Here is an 18542-nt window from a genome sequence, read left to right as displayed (position 1 = left end):
GCGGGTAGTAATCAGATCTGCTTATTTATGTTTTCAGCAAGGGCATCGGAGGGAGACCAGCCGCTCTGTGTCCATGTCTGTCCCCTCCGGCCCACGAGCAGCTCCTTGGAGGCAGGGTCATGTCTCCATCACCTCTCTGTCCCTGGAGTACAGGCTCAAGAACTGAGTGTTGAGGAGAAGTCAGTGTGTGCCCCCTGCCACACCCCCCCGGGGTTGCCCTCTACGCCCTGGGCGGGGGCGGACATCAGGCCTCCTTAGCTGTTAAGACACAAAGTTTGATGTGACCCCGGAGGCAACCAGGCAAGGCCTCTGGCTGAAGCAGGGCCCTGTCCTCTGTTTGCTGAGCCTGTAGGGGCAGAGTCACAGTCTGCTTGGGGTTCTCTCGGTGACACGTAGGGGCTCAGGGTGGTGGCTCTTTCCCAACAGGTATGGAAACAGTTCAACATTTTGACAATGGCACACGTAACGGTCCTGGCACCCTGGGTCTGGGGGACGTGAGCGACTGATGGCCGAATAGTCCCGGGGGCCTCCTGATCCTGGCACCTCTGAACCTTTGAAGACAGGCTTGAGTTGTTGTTTGTGTTTAAAGAAAATCCACAGTTATTTGTTCTCAAGAGTGTCTCATCAGCTGGTTCTGAAGGCCCTTCCAGGAGGGTCTGCCACAAGGGTGACATCACCAGCTTTGGGACAGGGTAGGGCCGGGGGGCCAAGCTGGGCTCTGCGTCAGAAGGCCCGTGTGCAAGGTCTGCCTCTGTGACTCGGGCGCTGGGATCCTGGGTTTGCACCTTCTGGCTGTGGGGCCTGAGCCAACCCAGCGGAGCTCTGTGAGCCTCAGTTTCCCCATCTGGACAAAAAAGATGACACAAAGGCCGCTCGGAGGCTCTCTGTGATTACAAAGTGGTGAGGCGCATGGGATGAAGGGTGCAGCCCCAGGCGGTGTGGCCATGGCCATCAGTGTCACTCTGAAGGATCGCTCTGAATGTGTGCTTCTGGCCTTGGTCTAAAAGGAACAGCTTTACAACTGTGAACCTTTGCGTCTCTCTCTTGCTAGCCTACTAGGTCTGGACTAGCTTGGCCAGCTTCTCCAATGACCCTTTCATGCCTGACACCAGTGTGCAGAGTGCCCATGCACCATGTGCCAAGAAGGGCACCGGGGAGGTAATAGACCTCAGGACGGTCACAAGCCCCTGACTTCATGGAACTTTGCTTTCAGAATAAGTAAACTCAACTCAACCCTGCTGAGCTCCAGATCAAACCCCAAACCACCCTAAAGTCCACAGGCGGAGCTCTAGGCCCAGGCTGTGGTCCACTGCTGCCCCTGAAAGGGAACGTGGGTGTTCTGCTGTGACAACTGGCTTCTGGAACCGGGAGGCCTCCCCTCTCCAGGGCACGTGCTCCCTGAAGGTGACTGGTTCCAGATGGCTATGGAAAGTGCATTCAAGCGGTGGGCTTGTGTCGAACAAAAGACACCAGTGGCAAAGTGGGGGAGTCTAGGGACTCTGCCCGCCTTGAGTGGGCGTGACGGAAGTAGGGTGGTCTTCGGATGAGGTTTCTTCTCTCAGCAACTCCTTCGAGGTGGGGGTGGGTGGCTGGTCTTAGGGACCAGCTCCGCATCCTGGGGGAGGCTCCTCCCGACTCTTGAGGAGATGGCCCCGGGCCATCTGAAGACATCTGGGCAATGTCTTTTGCACTCAGAGGGCTCCCTCCCTGAAAGGTCAGTGCCCAGCCAATGAGTGTGCATGAATGATGCCCTCTATAGAAGGACGAAGGAGGCTGATCAAAGCAGGAAGGAGAGTCCCCCCTGCTGGCCACTGCCTTTGCTCTCCAGAGACAGGAGTGTGGCTTAAGGGGCCTTCTGTTACAGCCTCACGGGCTGTATTTTTTTGAATTTTACCTTGAGTGCCTAGAGCCTAAATGCCCATTGCCATTTTGGGGAGAAAGAAAGAAGAATCATGCTTGGGTGAAGCATGGCCTCACAAGTCCCAGGATGCATATGGCCGCAGAGAGTGAAACGCTTGTAACAAGACGCCATAACCTGAATCGTGTGAGTTCCTGTGTCAGCCAGGCTAAGTTGGGGTCTCTGTCCCTGCCAGCTCAGAGCTGGGGTGTTAGCTCCAGCCTTGTTTGCTCTGCCAAGCCCATCAGTAGCCCTGGAGCTGAACAAAACAGCAGTGAGCCAGAGGCCCTCGGTCTACTGGGCCCACAACCGGAACCCGGGCATGCTGGCACCACCTACCCGGCGACAGCCTTGTTCCCTGCTGGCATCTCTTCTTCCTTGGCCTCTCCCAGGACTGGGCATAAAGGTCTAGGGTGTGGGACGCAGTGGCCTTTCTCGGCCCCTCCCTGGGCAACCACCAGGCTCGGCCGAGGCCAAGAGGGCTGGGTGGGAGGCCATGACATAACTTCATTGGAATGCACTCACCCCCCCTGTCCCCATAGTCTGGGACAGTGTCCCCACGTGGCCCACCTAATGGCAGCCTCTCTCAAGCTCTGTGTCTCTCCCAGAGGCACCATGTCCTTCTTCACATAAAAGCTGACATTTATCGAACAGTTGCCGTGTGCGCTGTGCTCAGTTTCTCTGTGCCTTAACCTCAGCAGTCCCACAGCCCCATGACAGCGCCCGTTAGCATCCCTGCCTGTAGAACAGATGGAGAAACTGAGGCCCAAAGAGGTTACCTACCAAACCCAGGATGCCCGGGCTGGCGGGCAGCAGAGTCAGGATGGAAACTCAGGTCTGAATCTCCAAAGCCTAAGGCCTCACTAATCTGTACTGCTTCCCAGCCTCGGGGCTCCAGAGCTTCTGGCCCTCAGTTTCTAGAGCTCATTCTGACCCTAACTAGCTACATTCTCAGCCATTCTCCAGGCTCTGGCAATGCAGGGCTCCTTCCCCTTGCTTCCATGAGATCCTTTGCAGGCCAGAGCATGTGGGGAGATGCTGGAAACTCTAGAGGACTGTGTTCTTGGCGGGGCGGGGCGTGGGGGTGGGGTCTCACATCTAGTCAAGGTTATAGGGCCCCGTCAGCCCTGGAGCAAACTCTGAGCAGAGCTTGGGAGGTGACGGCTGGTTCACATACGACCCCTCCTCCGTCTTTGCGCTCCAGAAAGGAAAGGAGGAAAGGAGGCCCATGTGACGGGCCGCACTCTCAGAAGGGGCCGCTCCACTCCCCTCTCCGGGGCGCCTGGCCCCCCTGCCCCTCACCTGAGAGTCGGAGATTTCTGAGGGCTTCTCGGTCAGGCTGCTGCTCTCTGCCGGGATGAGGTCGTTGTACTTGGTCACGTCCTCGTCGGAGTAGTGGAGGCTGCCCGGGCTGGGCCGGGGAGGAGATCTAAGAGGGAGCGGAAGGGACGCTGAGAGCCAGCCTTTCCCAGAGCTGCCGCTGTGGCTGGGGAGGCCACGGCGGGGCCGGGAAGGGCGGGAGCCCTCGACGGGTCTGTCCTGCGCTGTTGCTCTCTGTGTCTGCTCCTCGGACAGCGGAGCCTTGGGCTGGGGGCCCCTCCAGGGGTGGGAGAGGCTCAGTTGGGACCAACCTCCTGAACCAGCTTCAGGGAAACGGGGAGGGGCAGCACCCCACTCGATCCTCCACTTGTGGTTTCAAGGCCTCGGGGCACTGGGATCACTTGGCAGAGCCCCCTGAGACCCTCGAGTCGGAATCCCAGGTGAGGCCGGCGTGCCTGCGCAGACCAGCTCCCCACGTCACTCTTGAACTCACCAAGGGAGCTTCAGAGGGTTAACGCCAAGGGTCAGGAGAAAAAGGGAAACCAGGGCCTTTTCCCTCCAGATCTGCTCAGAGACCAGAAATGAATTCCGGGCGCCAAGTCCTGCTCCACCTTTGACAATCAGCCTTCGAGAAAGTGCGCTGCCCACTGAGTTAGAGGCCTGGCTCTACCTCACCTGTTCGAACACGCAGCACGAAGCACAGAGCAGCCTGCCCGCCATGGGCGCCCAGAGGCTGGAGGCAAGGGCCGTGCTTTCCTGAGCCCCCTGAGCTGGGGGTGAGGGCGGTGGGCTGGGCGCCGAGCAGGTGGCTGGGGTCGTTCGTGACTCTGCCCTGTTTGTGCTTCCTCAGGGCCTTGGAGTGGGGGTGGTCTCATGCCCCGAGATCTGCCCAGGTGTTCTGGAACTGTGGCTCTGAACGCCAGCTGCTCCCCCCAGGGGCCGGCAGTGCCCTTGCCGCAGAAATGCTCTTCTGAGAACAATCCCGCGGCCTGGGAACAAGTCACAAGCAACCTCCCTGCCACCTCCAACCTCTCGTGCTAAATCTGCACTGATTTTATTCCAAATAACGGAGCTGCCTCCTTAACTACTTACAAATAAAACAGTAACAGCACTGGCTGCAGTCTCGTGTAGACGAGATGGCAAACATGTGACGTCGGCAGGGGGGAGGAAACGGGGTGCCGGGCTAATACGATCTTGGCCGCAAGTAGGGTGAGCGGAGGCAGGTTGGGGGGGCCGACAGTGTCACCAGGGCTGGGTCAGACTCCCAGAGCCCGAGGCTGGTTTGATGCAAACAGGACTTCTGTGTACACACAGCAGTGTAGGGGGCACGCAGGGGCCGTGGTGTGTGTACTCTGGGGGCGTGAGAAGCAGGCGAGGCCAGGCCGTCTGTGAAACGCCCCCTTGTTCCATGTGGCAGAGCCCCGGAGCCAGCCTGGCGGGGCTGCGGTGGACAGGCCGGGCCCACCACCTCGGCCTCAAATGGCTCTTTCTTTGCAAAGCTAGATCTGGCGGGGGATGAGAGCCGGGCCCGCCGGCCTGCGTGCCCCTCCCTCTGTCCTCCCGAGGAACACACACATGGCCTCTTTCCTCCAGGACCAGACAGAGGGAAGCTTTGTGAGCTGCGCGCCTGGCCAGCGTGCACCTCCGACGAGCTGGGAATGTTAAGAGGGCCGAGGCCAGAGACAGGCGCTCCTGGGCCGCAGCCCCCCAATCTCTCCTGAGCTCCCCGGGGCATAAAACGGCCAGATCACATCAGGTGAGGGTCCGGTGGGCCCCGGCAGCTGCCCTTGCCCTTGGAGGTGCACAGCCCAGCCTGCCACGGGGAGTGGGGTGGGGGGAGGGGAACCCAGGGTTGGAGAGAATTCAGGAGGAAACAGGAACCGGGCGCACCGCCAGCCTGGACCTTTCCTGGTTGGCTGTTCTCAGATGCCGCCCTTTGAGGGCGATGCTGGGAGCGTGGACTTGTGGGGTAAGTAGGAGAAAATTGTTCTAGAAGATGCAGGAGCAAGGACCAGGGGAGAGGGTGTCCACACTCTGAGTGCCCTTTCTTCCCAGAATTGGGAGGAGATGGGCAAGGCGTGAGCAATACCGAGGGGCCTCCCGGTACCTCCCGCTCAGGTGTGTCTGCCTAGACCTACCTGTGCTGAGTCCCCCTCACTTTTGGGGCAAAGTAGCTCTCTTGGCTTCTGGACCCGCCGCCAGGAGCAGCTGGCTCCAAACAGCAGGGGGCTGGCTTGCGAAGTTGTATAAGCCCTTTGCATTTCGCTGGCATTGGCAGAAACCCTTTGTCGCCACCTCCTTGTGGCGTCTCCCCCACTGCGCTCTCATACTAGGCTCTGGCCCCCAGATCCCGGATGTGCCTCCCGGGCCCGGCTGACCATTCCCGGCCCCTGAGCGTGAATGCCATTTCCGGGACATGAAGGCCCAGTGGGCCCTGTGTGCCCTGTGCCCTCCCCAAGAGTCCTCCACACCTCAGGCACTGCGGGCCCCCAAACCTCCATCCTCTGGCCACCCCCCGACTCCCAACGCAGAGATCCCTTTACCTGGTGTACAGGCCGTTCTTCCGGCAGAAGGAGTTCTTGACGGAGAGCCTCCGGTTGTTGAGTTCCAGGGCGGGGAAACTGCTTTCGTCCAAGCTCATCATCTCCCCATGGCCCAGGGCACCAGACTTGGCACTGTTCCCTGGGTGGGCAGTGGGGGCGGGGGAGACAGCATCCAGTCACTTGGGCCATCCCTTTAGACCGGTGGCCTCCTCTCTCCCGCCTGGCTCTCTTGTTAGAGGGAAGACTAAACCACACCACGGAGACTGCGTGCAGGGGCCCCGGGCCGCCCCGCCCATCAGAGCAGGTGCATCCCTAGGAGAGAGAGAACGCCCAGCCCCCTCAACCTTGCCACAAGGGGAGGCAGGCCCACGGGAGTCCCGTCCAGCCGGCGGGGCTTGGTGCCAGCTCACCAGAGTCGGTCTTCTTGGCATACTTCTTGCTCTGGCCCCGGATGATGAGCACGAATACCAGCAGCAGGATGAAGATGAGGCCGACGAGGGCAATGACCACCAGGAACCACCACTCCTCGTAGAATGGGTTGGCTTTCTGAGCTGGGACACGGATGGGGGGGGTTAAGTCCAGGGTGCTCAGCCCCCTCCTGCCTCCAAACCTCCTGCTCCAGCCGGGACCCCACCACCTGGCTCTCAGTAGGCCGGGTGCATGCCGTCTCCATGGGGGAGACCCTAAGACACGGTCGACAGGGACAGTTTTAGCTCAGGTGCCCGCTCTCTTCTGTTGTTGGTCAAAGGATGCTTTTAGTTCTGAGGTGCTTCTGGACTCACTGGGAGAGAGTGCTCCTGTTGGTATTGATTAGTGATGTCTGCTGAGGACACAGGAGGGGAAGCAGCCATGTAGTTGCTTCTGGACTCACTGGGAGAGAGTGCTGGGATTGATTAGTGATGTCTGCTGAGGACACAGGAGGGGAAAGTGGTCATGTGCTTGTTTCTGGACTCACTGGGAGAGAGTGCTGAGATTGATTAGTGATGTCTGCTGAGGACACAGGAGGGGAAGCAGCAGTGTAGTTGCTTCTGGACTCACTGGGAGAGAGTGCTGGGATTGATTAGTGATGTCTGCTGAGGACACAGGAGGGGAAGCAGCCATGTAGTTGCTTCTGGACTCACTGGGAGAGAGTGCTGGGATTGATTAGTGATGTCTGCTGAGGACACAGGAGGGAGAAATGGCCATACACTTGCTAGTTTTCCTTTTTTCTTTTTCTTTCCACTGCCCTGCTCTTGCCACCCACGGCCTAGGGGCTACCTTGGCAGGCAGACCCAGCTTTGTATTGGAAAAGTAGCTGTCTGGCCTGTGGTAGGCCTGTGAGAGCTTCTCCCTGGGGGCAGGGCTCAATCTTTCTCTGGTGGCAGAAAGTGGGGGAGAACCAGGAAGGTGGACGTAAGTGGGTCTTTAGAATGCTTCCTCCAGCCAGGGCTCTGCTTCTTTCAAAGCCCCCAGCATCATGCCTTTTTCTTTTTTTTTTTTATGTTTATTTATTTTTGAGAGAGAGAGAGAGAGAGAGCGAGCGCGCGCATGCGGGCATGAGTGGGGGAGGGGCAGAGAGAGAGAGGGAGACACAGAATTCGAAGCAGGCTCCAGGCTCTGAGCTGTCAGCATAGAGCCTGATGCAGGGCTCTAACTCACAAGCCACGAGATCATGCCCTGAGCTGAAGTGGGACGCTTAACCGACTGAGCCACCCAGGTGCCCCTCTCACTACCATGCTTTTTTGCACCCAGCCACTTCTGATCCGGGGGCTGCCTGATGAGGGGCTCACTCTACTATTTCCCATGATCTGGTTCTATCAACCCGACAAGGGAGAATGTATGTGGGAGGAGGGAGGCAGCCGGGTTTCTGAGACTCACCCAGGGGATGAAAATTTTGAGCTATATTTCTGCCTTGAGAGAAGGGGCCCTGATATTAAAACTTGGTTAGTGACTGGATTTGGGGTCATGGGTTTTGGCATCAGAGTCCTCTGTGAGTCCTCTGAGACATGTTGGATGGGAAGATGAGAGGAAAAGGGGGAGGGATAGGAGTCCTATCCCCCCAGCTCTGGGCACTGCTCCCCAGGCTGCTGACTCTGTTTTTGGGGGCGGCTTCCATGGAAACACACAGTTGATGGCCTGGGTGAATCTCCTGGGTGATGAGCTCACGGAAGCTCTCATCTTGGGTCCGCTGATTTGTCCACAAGCCCCACTGAGCCTCCTGCCCAGGGCTTCTGGAATCTTTGTAAAGGAACCCCAAAGACGTACCGCCCCAGCTCCCTGTGGACCTCAAAACTAACTCAGGCCCTCGCCCAGGCTCCCTGCCCTGGAGAATTGAGAAGACAATGCCTTTTAGCTCCCACCCCAATGCTGCTGGTGTTATGCTGCCTGCCTCTGTCTTCTTTGCCCAGCACCAGTCTCTGCCACAAGGCTATTCCATGGGGTGCCCTCACCCTGCCCCACAGGCAGTACCTGGCACAGACTGGGAGGGGCTGCTGGGGGTGCCGAAGCCGTAGTCGTTGACGGCGATGACCCGGAAGTCATAGCTCACGCCTGGCTTCAGGATGTCCATACTGAACGTGTAGGAGGTCACCTCCTTGGGGATGTCTTTGATGAGGATGTCCCATAGCCCCTCGTCTGCAAGAACATCGGGAGGGAGGCACCCTATGAGGGAGAGCCCCTCCCATCCCACCTGTTCCCCTGAGAGCAGAACCTGTCTGGTCTGTCCCCTCCACACAATCCCAGCAGATGTTTTGACAAAGATGCCTTTTTGGAGTCTCTGACCCTTTGTTCCCTTTATTAAAATATCCGTAAAACATTAGAAAAATGTGTGGTACGCAGAAAATATTGTCACAAGCAACCCAATACCCCCAGCCACAGGAAGAGACTCAGCATCTTAGCCCTTGTGCAGAATAATTCAACTTACCCGTTTTCCGTGTCACTAAAAAGTGCTGGTCAACGTGATTTTAAGTGGCTGCCTAAGCTTTTGTCACGTGGGTGTACCCTCCTTTCCTTAACCGGGCCTCTATTTTTCTGACTCCCACCGCACCCCCCCCCCCCCACTTCCTATTCAAAATATACACAGTAGTGGTGTCAGACAAAAAGAAGAGACTTCTTAAGAGAGCTGGAGGAGGGGTGGGGCTCGCCCGTGAGGGTTTGGTCAAGTTGCGGCGAGGGATGGGACCCATCCTAGGCTGCCTCCTTGCCGAGGAGAAGAGATCTGAGAGAGAGCCCAGAGAAGCTTCGAGGGGCTCTCCACCTGTTCTCTACCCATGTTGTTCCCAACCACCCCATCCTCTGAGCTCCTGACTTTCTTTTCGGACCTGCCCCTTTGTCCGTGGCTCTCTGGGTCTTGCCCCCTTGGGACCTAATTCGTTTCCACCGCATTCAAAAGGAGCAGTGAGCGTGCTGCCCGCCCAGGAGAAGTGTAGACACACTGACGGGCAGGCTGGGAAGGGGCCCCGCCAGAGGCTCCACGCAGGGCCGACATGGCTGGAACGGCGCCCGGAGAGTCGGTGAGTCCTGCCTGTGCCGGGACAGGGCTGACTTGGTGACCAGACTGTCCGACCACCCTTTTCACAGGGTCCAGGGGTCTGTGGCGGGTTGAGCTCCTAGGTCCTCCATTCTGTGGCCTGGCAGCCCTGGACGAGCTCCCACCTGCCTCCTGCTCGCATGAGCCTCCCAGCTCCGGCTGACCCCTCAGTGAGGCGCTGTTCCTCCTCGCCGGTTCTGGGCTCCTCTGGGAAGAGCCGCCTGTCGGGTCCATAGGCTACCCCCTATTTCCAGCTTGGCCCTTGCAGGGGCTGACGGAGTCTCTTTCCTTCACCAAACGTGTTACAGATCCATCCACGTCAGGAACTCTAGCGGAGGTACCGTCACCCCCATCGTCGCCGCTGAACTGTGGACCAAGGATGTGCTGGCACTTTCCGAAGCTGCCTTCCGGTCCTACCCGTCCAGATCCCTCCAACTCAGAGGCAGCCGTGAGGCCCCGTCTGCGTTCTGCTGTCCTCACAAAGGCTTGGGGTCCTGAGCGTGGCCTCATTTTCCATCTTCCTTATTTGTTCTGGGCGTCTGCCTCACACATGCACGGTGGCTCTCTCCTGCTAAGGCTAAGCAGTCCATCCAGGGCAGGGACCACACCTGATTTGTCTCTGCAGCCCAGTGCCCAGCACCCGCATCCTCTAAGAGCTGGCTGGATAACTGAGCACAAACCTTCTTCCCCGACCTTTTCATAGTGTCAGGGGCCCCAATTTCAGTACTGCATGCCTCGAGATCCGAGTATCAGGGTGCAAGTCCCCTCTCCTCCCATGACCTTGAATTCTCTCGTTCACCTTCAATACCAGTCACAGTGATGATCATGACGATGGTGATACCAACACAGCAGCAACGTTCATTCCTCATCCGTCAAGCATCGTGGTTCTAAGGGCTTTACTTTTCAGACCCATGGCAATGGCGGGGAGAAGGAAGAACCATCGTCCCCAGGTTACAGATGAAGCAACCGAGGCTGGGAGAGAGCGGAACCCATCTTCCCAAGGTCAGGCTGCCCTAAGTGGCAGAGCCGGTGTTTCGGCCTAGGGCTGTCGGACTCCTCTGGGCACTGAACACCCTCCGGGTATCCCGGATGCTGCCGTTAGAGACCCGCAGCTGATTCAGTGCTGGCTGGGTGGGCTCGTCCGGGACGCCACTGCCCCGCAGAGGCTGGGGGCCTCCCACCTGCTGTGTGACCCACCTTGTTCCACTCTGCACAGAAACAAACGGTGGGGCCGGGCAACGGGGCCTCCAGCCCTGGGAGTCGGCTGATGCGCACGGCGGGTCCTACGGGCCAGACACGTTGAGTGCGTCCCTCCCTGCTTTGCGGTGCCTGGCTGTTCTGGGTTTGCAGAAAGCAGGCATGGTCGGCTGATTCTGTCCAGCAATGCGGCGCAATTCCACCCTGGAGATCAGGAGGACGTGTGGGGAGGTAGGGGTGCGGAGGTGGGGGATGCTCTCCGGCAGCCACAGGGGGAGGCAGGGCTTCCCCCTTGCCCTCCACCCGCACTCTTTCCTCGCAGCCTTCGACCTCTGTCAGAGCTCCTGGGTTTGGCTCCCAGTCCCGACCCTTCAGGGCTCCCGCCTTGATCCCACCTGTGTGCACCCAGTCACAGCCCCCAACCCCGAAACACCGGGTCCCACGCTGGACCACCCAGGGAACGTTGGAAAATGAGCAGGGCGGAAGTCTGGAGCCAACATTCCATAGCCTGGCATGCCGGCTGGCTAACTTGGATGGAAAACATAGGCACGGGCCTGGTCGGGAGAAGCACACGGCGGATTCCTGGCCAACTCAGCAGCCGGCACTGGAGGGCAGGGGAGGGACCATCTGGGGTGGGGAGACCGCCAACCTCGCACACATCTTCCAGCTACACGTTGGATCTGAGTTGCTTAGATGTGATAGCTCTCTGCCACTGCAATTATTAGCATAAGATTAGGGCAACGAGGAGGTGCTGGCATTAACTATTTGCTACTGAGATGATTAGCGCTCAGCTACCCGCGGGATTAAGTTTGTCACTGGGATGTTGCGATGCTCCCATTAGAAGTATTAGCCCCGATATGCCTGACTGCTCCCCGTGACGATGATTATTTGCTATTCATGCTGGAGCCGCACAGTCGTGTTTTCCTTTCTTAACTTCAACCGGCTAATCCGCGGACCCCGAACAAGCCTCCAGCTCTTCGCTGGCACTGGCACCTGCGATTAGCGGAAACCTAGCAACGGACAGAGCTGGCGGCGGCCGAGGGCTCCGGTGGGTAGCGGGAGCCGGGAAAAGCAGGTGTCTCGGTGACTGTAAAACAAGAGTGCTGAGAACGGACCCCTGGAGCGACTTCTCAGTCGCTGGTCTCCTGATGGCTCTGGAAGTTCTTGTGATTCGGTTTCAGGCTTGACAGGAGGGGTTGGTCGGTACAGTTACAGGAGTTGCTGAGATACTCAGGATGGCAGAGACAGACCTTAAGGAGGCAGCCAGGGCCCCCAGGGGACAGCCGGCCTTTGTACGGGGCCACTGGTCAGCAGGGTCTCACGTAAGACTCGGCGTTTAACCGAGGCGGGGGAGGGGACCAGATGCTTTGCTCCTCTGGCTTCTTGAGTCGGTCCTTACCCGGCCCTAAGTGCTGTTCTCCAGGGGGCCCCTGGGTGTCCCTGACTTAAGCGCGCAAGTCTCCGTTTCCCACTCGCCCCAGGCCACCTCTAGCTTCACCTGGAGCGGCCTAAGTGTCTTCTCAGGAGGACGCGCACGTGCGCCAGGGGGAGGGGTTCTGGGAGGAGGAGAAAGCGAGGCCTGGGATCTGCTCCGGAGGGAGGCAGGGTGTACCTGATGGCCTGGCCTCTATGACGTAGCGGGTGATGGGCCCTTTGCCGGGGTCTCCGCTGGACCAGTGGATGGCGATGGCGGAGCTGTAGCGCACGATGATGGGCACTCCAGGTGGCCCCGGGGCACCTGCAAACAGCATAGGGTGAGCAGGAGGAGGCGTGGCACCCAGCCCCTCCTCCCTGTGCTCTAGGAGGCGGGGCTGGGCAGCGAAACCAAGCCGGGGGGAGTCTCTAGAAACCCTGCAAGTGCCCAAGGAGGCAGGCCGGGCCTGCCCGACGCAACTACGTTCTCTGGGTCACCCACACCCCCACGTTCCGATTTCTAGGGCAGGAGAGGTATATAGGGTAATGCCAGAAAGATCCCTGGAGCAGAGTCAGGAGAACTGGGCTCCTTGTTCCAGCCCCAGAGCTCATTACATGGGGGACGTGGGTCAATTCACATAGCCCTCTGGTGCCTCAGTTTCCTCATCTGTAAGGCCCTTTTGGAATGTAAGGCTTGAAGGGATGTGTCCTGGGGGGACAGCAGAGGCGAGTGTGATGATGTAGCAGGCCTTTGGCAAATGAGGGTTGGGTTTTGGGGGCTGAAGGGCTTCCTGACGTCTCGTCTCCTTGCCTATCGTGGCAATGTCCTCCCTACTTCCTGCCTGAAATCCCCCCCGCCCCGGAGCATTTGCACCCAGGCCAGGCCACAGCAGAGGCTGGGACCGCTGGAGGAGGAAGAAGTGGGCTCTGTTGCTGGCTGTCCTGGGGTGGCAGGTACATCAGGATGGCAGCCTGTCACGTCAGCCACCCGGGGAACCGTTCCCAGGAGTCGAAGCAGGAGAGACTTTACTTCTGAAGTAAGAATAGTGAGCCAATCCTACCTATCGAGGGTCCCGAGCCTGTCCTCTCTGAGGGTGCCCTGCCGTTCAGGCCAGTCCCCTGGGCTCTCACTGTCCCCGGAGCCCTGACCTTGTGTGCTGTCCCCTCCATGTCTGTTCCTCACGAGACCCAGAGCCTTCTCTCCCCAGAGCTGGGGACACAGTTGGTGCTTCCTACGCACTTGTGGGGCAGGGGGAGCAAGTTGGTTACTGAGTGGGTGGGTGGCCGCTTGGCCGAGTGTCTCCTGCGGATGCCCACAGAGAAGAAGCCTGGAGTCCAGCTCCGGACTGAAGATCCTCCAGACCCAAGGGATCTGGACAGCAGGCCAGGGGTGCAGCCCATGGCCCGGCCCTTGACCTCAGAGGGCCTCACTTCCTTCCTTCCTTCCTTCCTTCCTTCCTTCCTTCCTTCCTTCCTTCCTCCCTCCCTCCCTCCCTCCCTCCTTCCCTCCCTTCCTTCTTCCCCTGCATCCTGCCCACAGCACAGGGCAAAGGCGGCTGAGGGGTCAGGGGGTGTGGGACACAGCCCAAGGGGGGCCGTGAAAGGTGGGGTGGGGCTCTCAGGACCCCGAGTTCTCATTCTGCACAGGACAGAACTCAAGGCTGAGAGAAGGAGAGCTGTCCTTAACCTCTTGTACTAGAAGCTTCCAGCACTTCCAGCCACTGCCTGGCCTGGAGGGAAAAGGATGCCTGGAGGCATGTCCTGTCCCTGCGGACCCTTCCTCGCCCACACTCACCGGGCGCAGCTCAGCTCGGCTTCAGAGGGACCCCCACCGCCTCCTCCAAACTTCCTGCCTCCCCCTCCCCACCCCTGCCTGGGAGCCTTAGGTTAGAACAGTGTGTCCTCCAGCCCTCTCCTGTCCCCGCTGCTCCGCCTCCCTTTGTCCCTGCCAGCTCTCTTCCTGCTTTTGTTTCCCAGGGAAGTTGGCTCAGGTGAAGAGACGGCACAAGAGGGGCCGGGGGCAGGTGAAGGGCAGAGGGGGCGGCTTCCGGCCGCCCGCAGGCCTTGTTCCAAAGGCGGCTTCTCTGCAGAACTAGAGGCGGGGAACCACAAGTGTCCACAAAGAGAAAATGAAGAGGGGCCAGGCCAACCCAGCACGAGAGGACACGCCTGCCTGCCAGGTGAGAGGCGAGGGCAGGAATCCACCTCGAGGCCCAGCTTGCCTCCCAGAGGTTCCCAGGCTGAGCTGGGCAGGGAGCGGGGGCGGGGAGAGGGGGAACACAGAGGGAGGAAGGGGGAGGAGCAAAAGGAGGGGGGATTTCAGGGAAAGTTTGAGATGGGCTGTGCACTTTCTCAGGGAAGGAGGGAGCAGAGGCTGGGCAGTGGCTTTTGTGTTCAGGAGGGGACATCTCGCATGGGGGACAAGAATCTTGGAGAACCAGACTCAACCGCAGCAGGTGCCCTGAAAAACTCCCCCAGCCCAAGGAACCTCAGGAGGTGTCACAAACTTAAAAGGAGCCACTCTTCCCTCCCCGCCCCTCCCCGCCCCTCTGCTCTCCCCTCCCCACCCCACCCCTCCCCTCCCAGGCACAGTGCTCAGCCTGGCCTACAACTGCCTTGCTCCTTTCTTCCCCTAACCATGCCAGCCTCTGTCACCTCTGTCTAGGAAGGACAGACCCCCGTGCCCATGGCCTGGAACCCCCCCTCCAGGCACAGTGCCCCTCACAGCGCTGGGCAAAGAGCCACCCTCAGCTCTGGTTCCTGTGCAGGTTCCTGGGGTGAATGCTCAGAGGTTCTGATTTCCCGGGCCCAGGAATGTGACTTACTGCAGGCACCCTGGGGGCCTCTGACATATGTGTCCACGGCTCAGGCCCACCGTCCCTCACACCTGGACACCCAGCCCCTTCCCTTCTCCTCTGCCATAGCTGCCTTGAGAATACGACAAACACTCGTTGGTATTTCCTTGTGTCTGTCCGAATTGCCCCACGAAGTCTTTCTCAATCCCCTCCCTTAAACGTCTCCCTCACCACCCCCTTCTTCTCCGCTAGGCCCCACCCCCATACGCTCTAGGATCATGGCTCTGTCACGTGTCTGCTGTCCCCACTAGACCCCATCTCCCTCGTCTCTGCATCTCCTGGGATCTAGCCCGGCTCCGGACAACCCCTTCTGACTTGGGGGGCGGAATGCTGTGTGGGGGGCAGCACCCCCCTCGTCCGCCCCGTGCTCCCCTACCTTCTCCGGGGCCCGTGGTGACGTTGGCTTCGATCTCCGGCCCGTAGGTGAAGGTCTTGGCTCTGATGCGGAACCTGTAGGTCATCCCCTCTGCCAGGTCCTTCACCTTCAGCCACAGAGGGCTGTTCCCCTTCACGTCCACTGTCACAATCTTACTGACACCTGGGAGGGAAGCACAGCATGTGGGGACAGCAGGGGGGCGGGCAGTGGCCTCAGGGGAGAAGAGCTGTGTGCAATCTGTCCACTGACCAGGCACAGGGTCATTTGGCAGCTGCTGAGAAACGACCCCCCCCATCCTGTTTAACTGAAACGTATTCCAGATGGATCCTACGCTCTGTTTACTCCCCCACGTCGACCTGCCCAGAACTTTAATCCCAAGGATCACCTTTCAGAAAGTGCTTCTGGAAAGACACCACCTGAGTCCAGAGTTGGAGGGGACACACCTCAACCCAGTCCCGGTTTGGCCATATGGCCAGACGATGCCAGACTAAGGAACCGGAAGGCCAGTGCTCACACTGAGCCCCCCGGGTGGGCCAGGCAGAGGCCACTGTGGTGAGAGCCTGTCCCGTCCACCTGCATCTTGTCCCCATGACCTCTGTCCTCTCCTTCCTGTCCGAGGGAGAGATGGCCCCTTTCCCGGGTCCTGCACCTGACCGCATCTCCTCCTGGGGCCCAGCCCTGCTCCGTGTCCCAGCTCTGCAGAAGGAACTAGCTGCTGGCGGGCAGGCAGTGCCGGGAAGACTGAGGGTCATTGTTCCCTTGGCTGACCCAGAACTGCCGGCCACTGCGGCCCTCCCAGGGCTCTGCCCCTTGTTCTGGCCCCGCTCTGTAGCCAGGGAAAGGTGAGAGCGAGGTGACCCCAGAGGCGGTCACCTCCGGCCACCAGGCCACCACCTGGTAGGCCAGCCACACCCTCGAGTCCTCGCTGGGCTCTGGAACGGACCCAGGCAACCAGGGGCAACCTCCTTCCTGCCTCTCTAAGTAGATGGCGGTGATATCCGGGCTCACTCACGTCAGCGTGGGGGTAGAAAGCTGGCAAGTGTCTCTTGTCCACAGTCAGGGTTAGCACGGCCCGGACTGGGAGCCTGGGAGGGGGGCAGGGTCCCCACCAGGGCCCGGAGGAAGGGGTGGGGCTCTAAGGACAGCTAGGTGAACAGGGGTCAGGGTGACGGGAAGACACTTGCACAGCACGGTTCTTGATCTGAGGTTCACAAGGGAACAGGGGTGCAGTGACCCCCCCAAACTCGTGCTTTCCGGGGAGAGGCCCCAAGGCTTTTACCAGATTCTCAAACGGGTTGCTGACCCCATGTGGGGCAAAGACCTATCCGGAGTAAGGTTGACCTCCTAAATTTTTGGGGGGGAGCAGGCACAAGAGGGACCGTCAGGGCCTCCGTCATCTTCCCAGGCCTGACAGCTGCCTGGCCACCGTGGGACCCTGTATCTCTCGCAGGGGGCCCTCCCTTTCCTCCCCTCTTCCGTCCACGGACGGGGAAGGAGACGCAAATTCTCTCCCGGGACTCGGGACTCCTAGGTTGCTGCCCGGCTTTGCCCCCGACTTGCTGCGTGGGAAATGCCCTTTCCCTTGTCTGGTCCCAGTTTCTGCCTTTATAAGCTGAGGAGATGCTCACCACACCCAACTCTGTGCAGTAACCCCAAGCCCTTGCAAAGGGAAGGTTGAGGGAGCCACGCTGGGAGGGTCCCCACTCACCATCCACCGGGGTACAGGGCTCATACACCAGCCGGTAGCCCTCCAGGATGCCGTTGGGGAACTGTGGGGCCTCCCAGGACACGTTCACTGAGGTTGTGGTCAGCTCGCTGAACTTGACCGAGCTGGGAGCACTGGGGGCTGCAGACAGACAGCAAGTGGTTTGCTTCCTCCTCCCACAGACGTTCAAAACCCTGCTAGGCTCTGAGGAACTAGCTGGGGTGATTGGGTCTGCGCCCCGGGAAGAGAGGGCGGGGGGGGCTCATCAGAGGTCATCGGTACCCCCTCCTCTCCCCCACTGACGTTGCTAGCACTCGCTTTCCAATACCAGAGTCTGAGAACTGGGAAGAAAAAGTACTTTCTTTTCCGTAAAGTTGGAGAACTCCGTCTCTTCCTGCTAAGTGGCCCCGGACCCTGGCTGGGAGCTCAGAACACGGCTGTGCTACACCTCCAGGGTCGCTGTGGGGCCAGGCGATGTCGTGGCTTCCTAGGGCTTGCGCTTCCCCTTCCCTGGTGGAGAAGGCAGGGGCCTTCTGGGCCTCAGAGCATGAGGTGGGCACTGAACAAGAAGATGCCAGCACTGCAGCCACGCGTGGCCTTTCTCCCGTCCCTGGAGCCCCGGGGCTTGTCACCGAGAGACCACACTGTCAGAAGCAGAAAGTCAACCATCCGGAAGAGATGTCTTCTTGGCCTGAGAAGCCTGGAAAGACCCCGAAAACACGGAGTGGGGGGGCCTGTGGGGGACTCTGACGGGGAGGACAGAGGAAGGGAAGGAAGCGCAGAGCTGGCTCCAGGCGGGATGACCAGGCTATTATCGTCCGGTGCCGCCCCCCACCGAGCCTGAGCTAATCTGGACCCTGCTTCCGCTCCAGCTCCAACAGCTCCGGGAGGCAGCCCCAGCCAGCAGTCTTTGAAGGAGGAAGGCCAGCTCAGGGGGCCTTTCCTGCCTCCCCTAGGCAAGAGGGACATGGGTCAGAACACTTTGTCCTGCTGACGGAAGCTTCCAGGCTCTCAGGGGCTCACATCCGGCCCATGACACTGACAGAGAGTGGTCTGGACAAGCAGGCACATGCACACACCAGACCCATGGGAGCCAGTGGAGGAAAAGGGTTTCTTTGGAGCCACAGCTTGTCCTCAAAGAAGATAATACTTAAGAACTGACTCCACGGTCTGGCGCTCTGTCTCTTTCTTAATTTTTTAAAAATGTACAGGGCGCCTGGGTGGCACAGTCGGTTAAGCCTCCGACTTCAGCCAGGTCATGATCTCGCGGTCCGTGAGTTCGAGCCCCGCGTCAGGCTCTGGGCTGATGGCTCGGAGCCTGGAGCCTGTTTCCGATTCTGTGTCTCCCTCTCTCTCTGCCCCTCCCCCGTTCATGCTCTGTCTCTCTCTGTCCCAAAAATAAATAAAAAACGTTGAAAAAAAAATTAAAAAAAAAATAAAATAAAAATGTTCATTTACTTTTAAGAGAGAGAGAGAGACAGAGCATGAGCAGGGGAGGGGCAGAGAGAGAGAGGGAGACACAGAGTCCGAAGCAGGCTCCAGGCTCCGAGCCATCAGCACAGAGCCCAACGCGGGGCTCCCACTCACGAGCTACAAGATCATGACCTGAGCCGAAATGGAACGTTCAACCCACTGAGCCACCCAGGCACCCCTGGCTCCCTCTTTAAGAGAGAGGTGATTGGGGCGCCTGGGTGGCTCAGTCGGTTGAGCATCCGACTTCGGCTCAGG

General features: G+C 59.4%; 1 protein-coding gene across 1 annotated transcript in view; it reads right to left on the bottom strand.

Moving 5' to 3' along the window:
- Positions 1-18542, bottom strand: part of SDK2 (sidekick cell adhesion molecule 2) — a 259629-nt gene that overhangs the window by 6410 nt on the left and 234677 nt on the right. Inside the window, 7 exon segments of the mRNA XM_047080554.1 lie at positions 3200-3326; positions 5761-5899; positions 6171-6311; positions 8209-8373; positions 12078-12203; positions 15110-15271; positions 16818-16955. Coding sequence (XP_046936510.1) covers positions 3200-3326; positions 5761-5899; positions 6171-6311; positions 8209-8373; positions 12078-12203; positions 15110-15271; positions 16818-16955 — 998 coding nt within the window.

Source organism: Lynx rufus, unplaced genomic scaffold, assembly GCF_022079265.1.
Source record: "Lynx rufus isolate CCGP_SWC_20201006 ecotype Redwood Valley unplaced genomic scaffold, mLynRuf1.p SCAF_18, whole genome shotgun sequence".
Classification (NCBI taxonomy): domain Eukaryota; kingdom Metazoa; phylum Chordata; class Mammalia; order Carnivora; family Felidae; genus Lynx; species Lynx rufus.
This window is presented reverse-complemented; position numbering and strand designations above follow the sequence as displayed.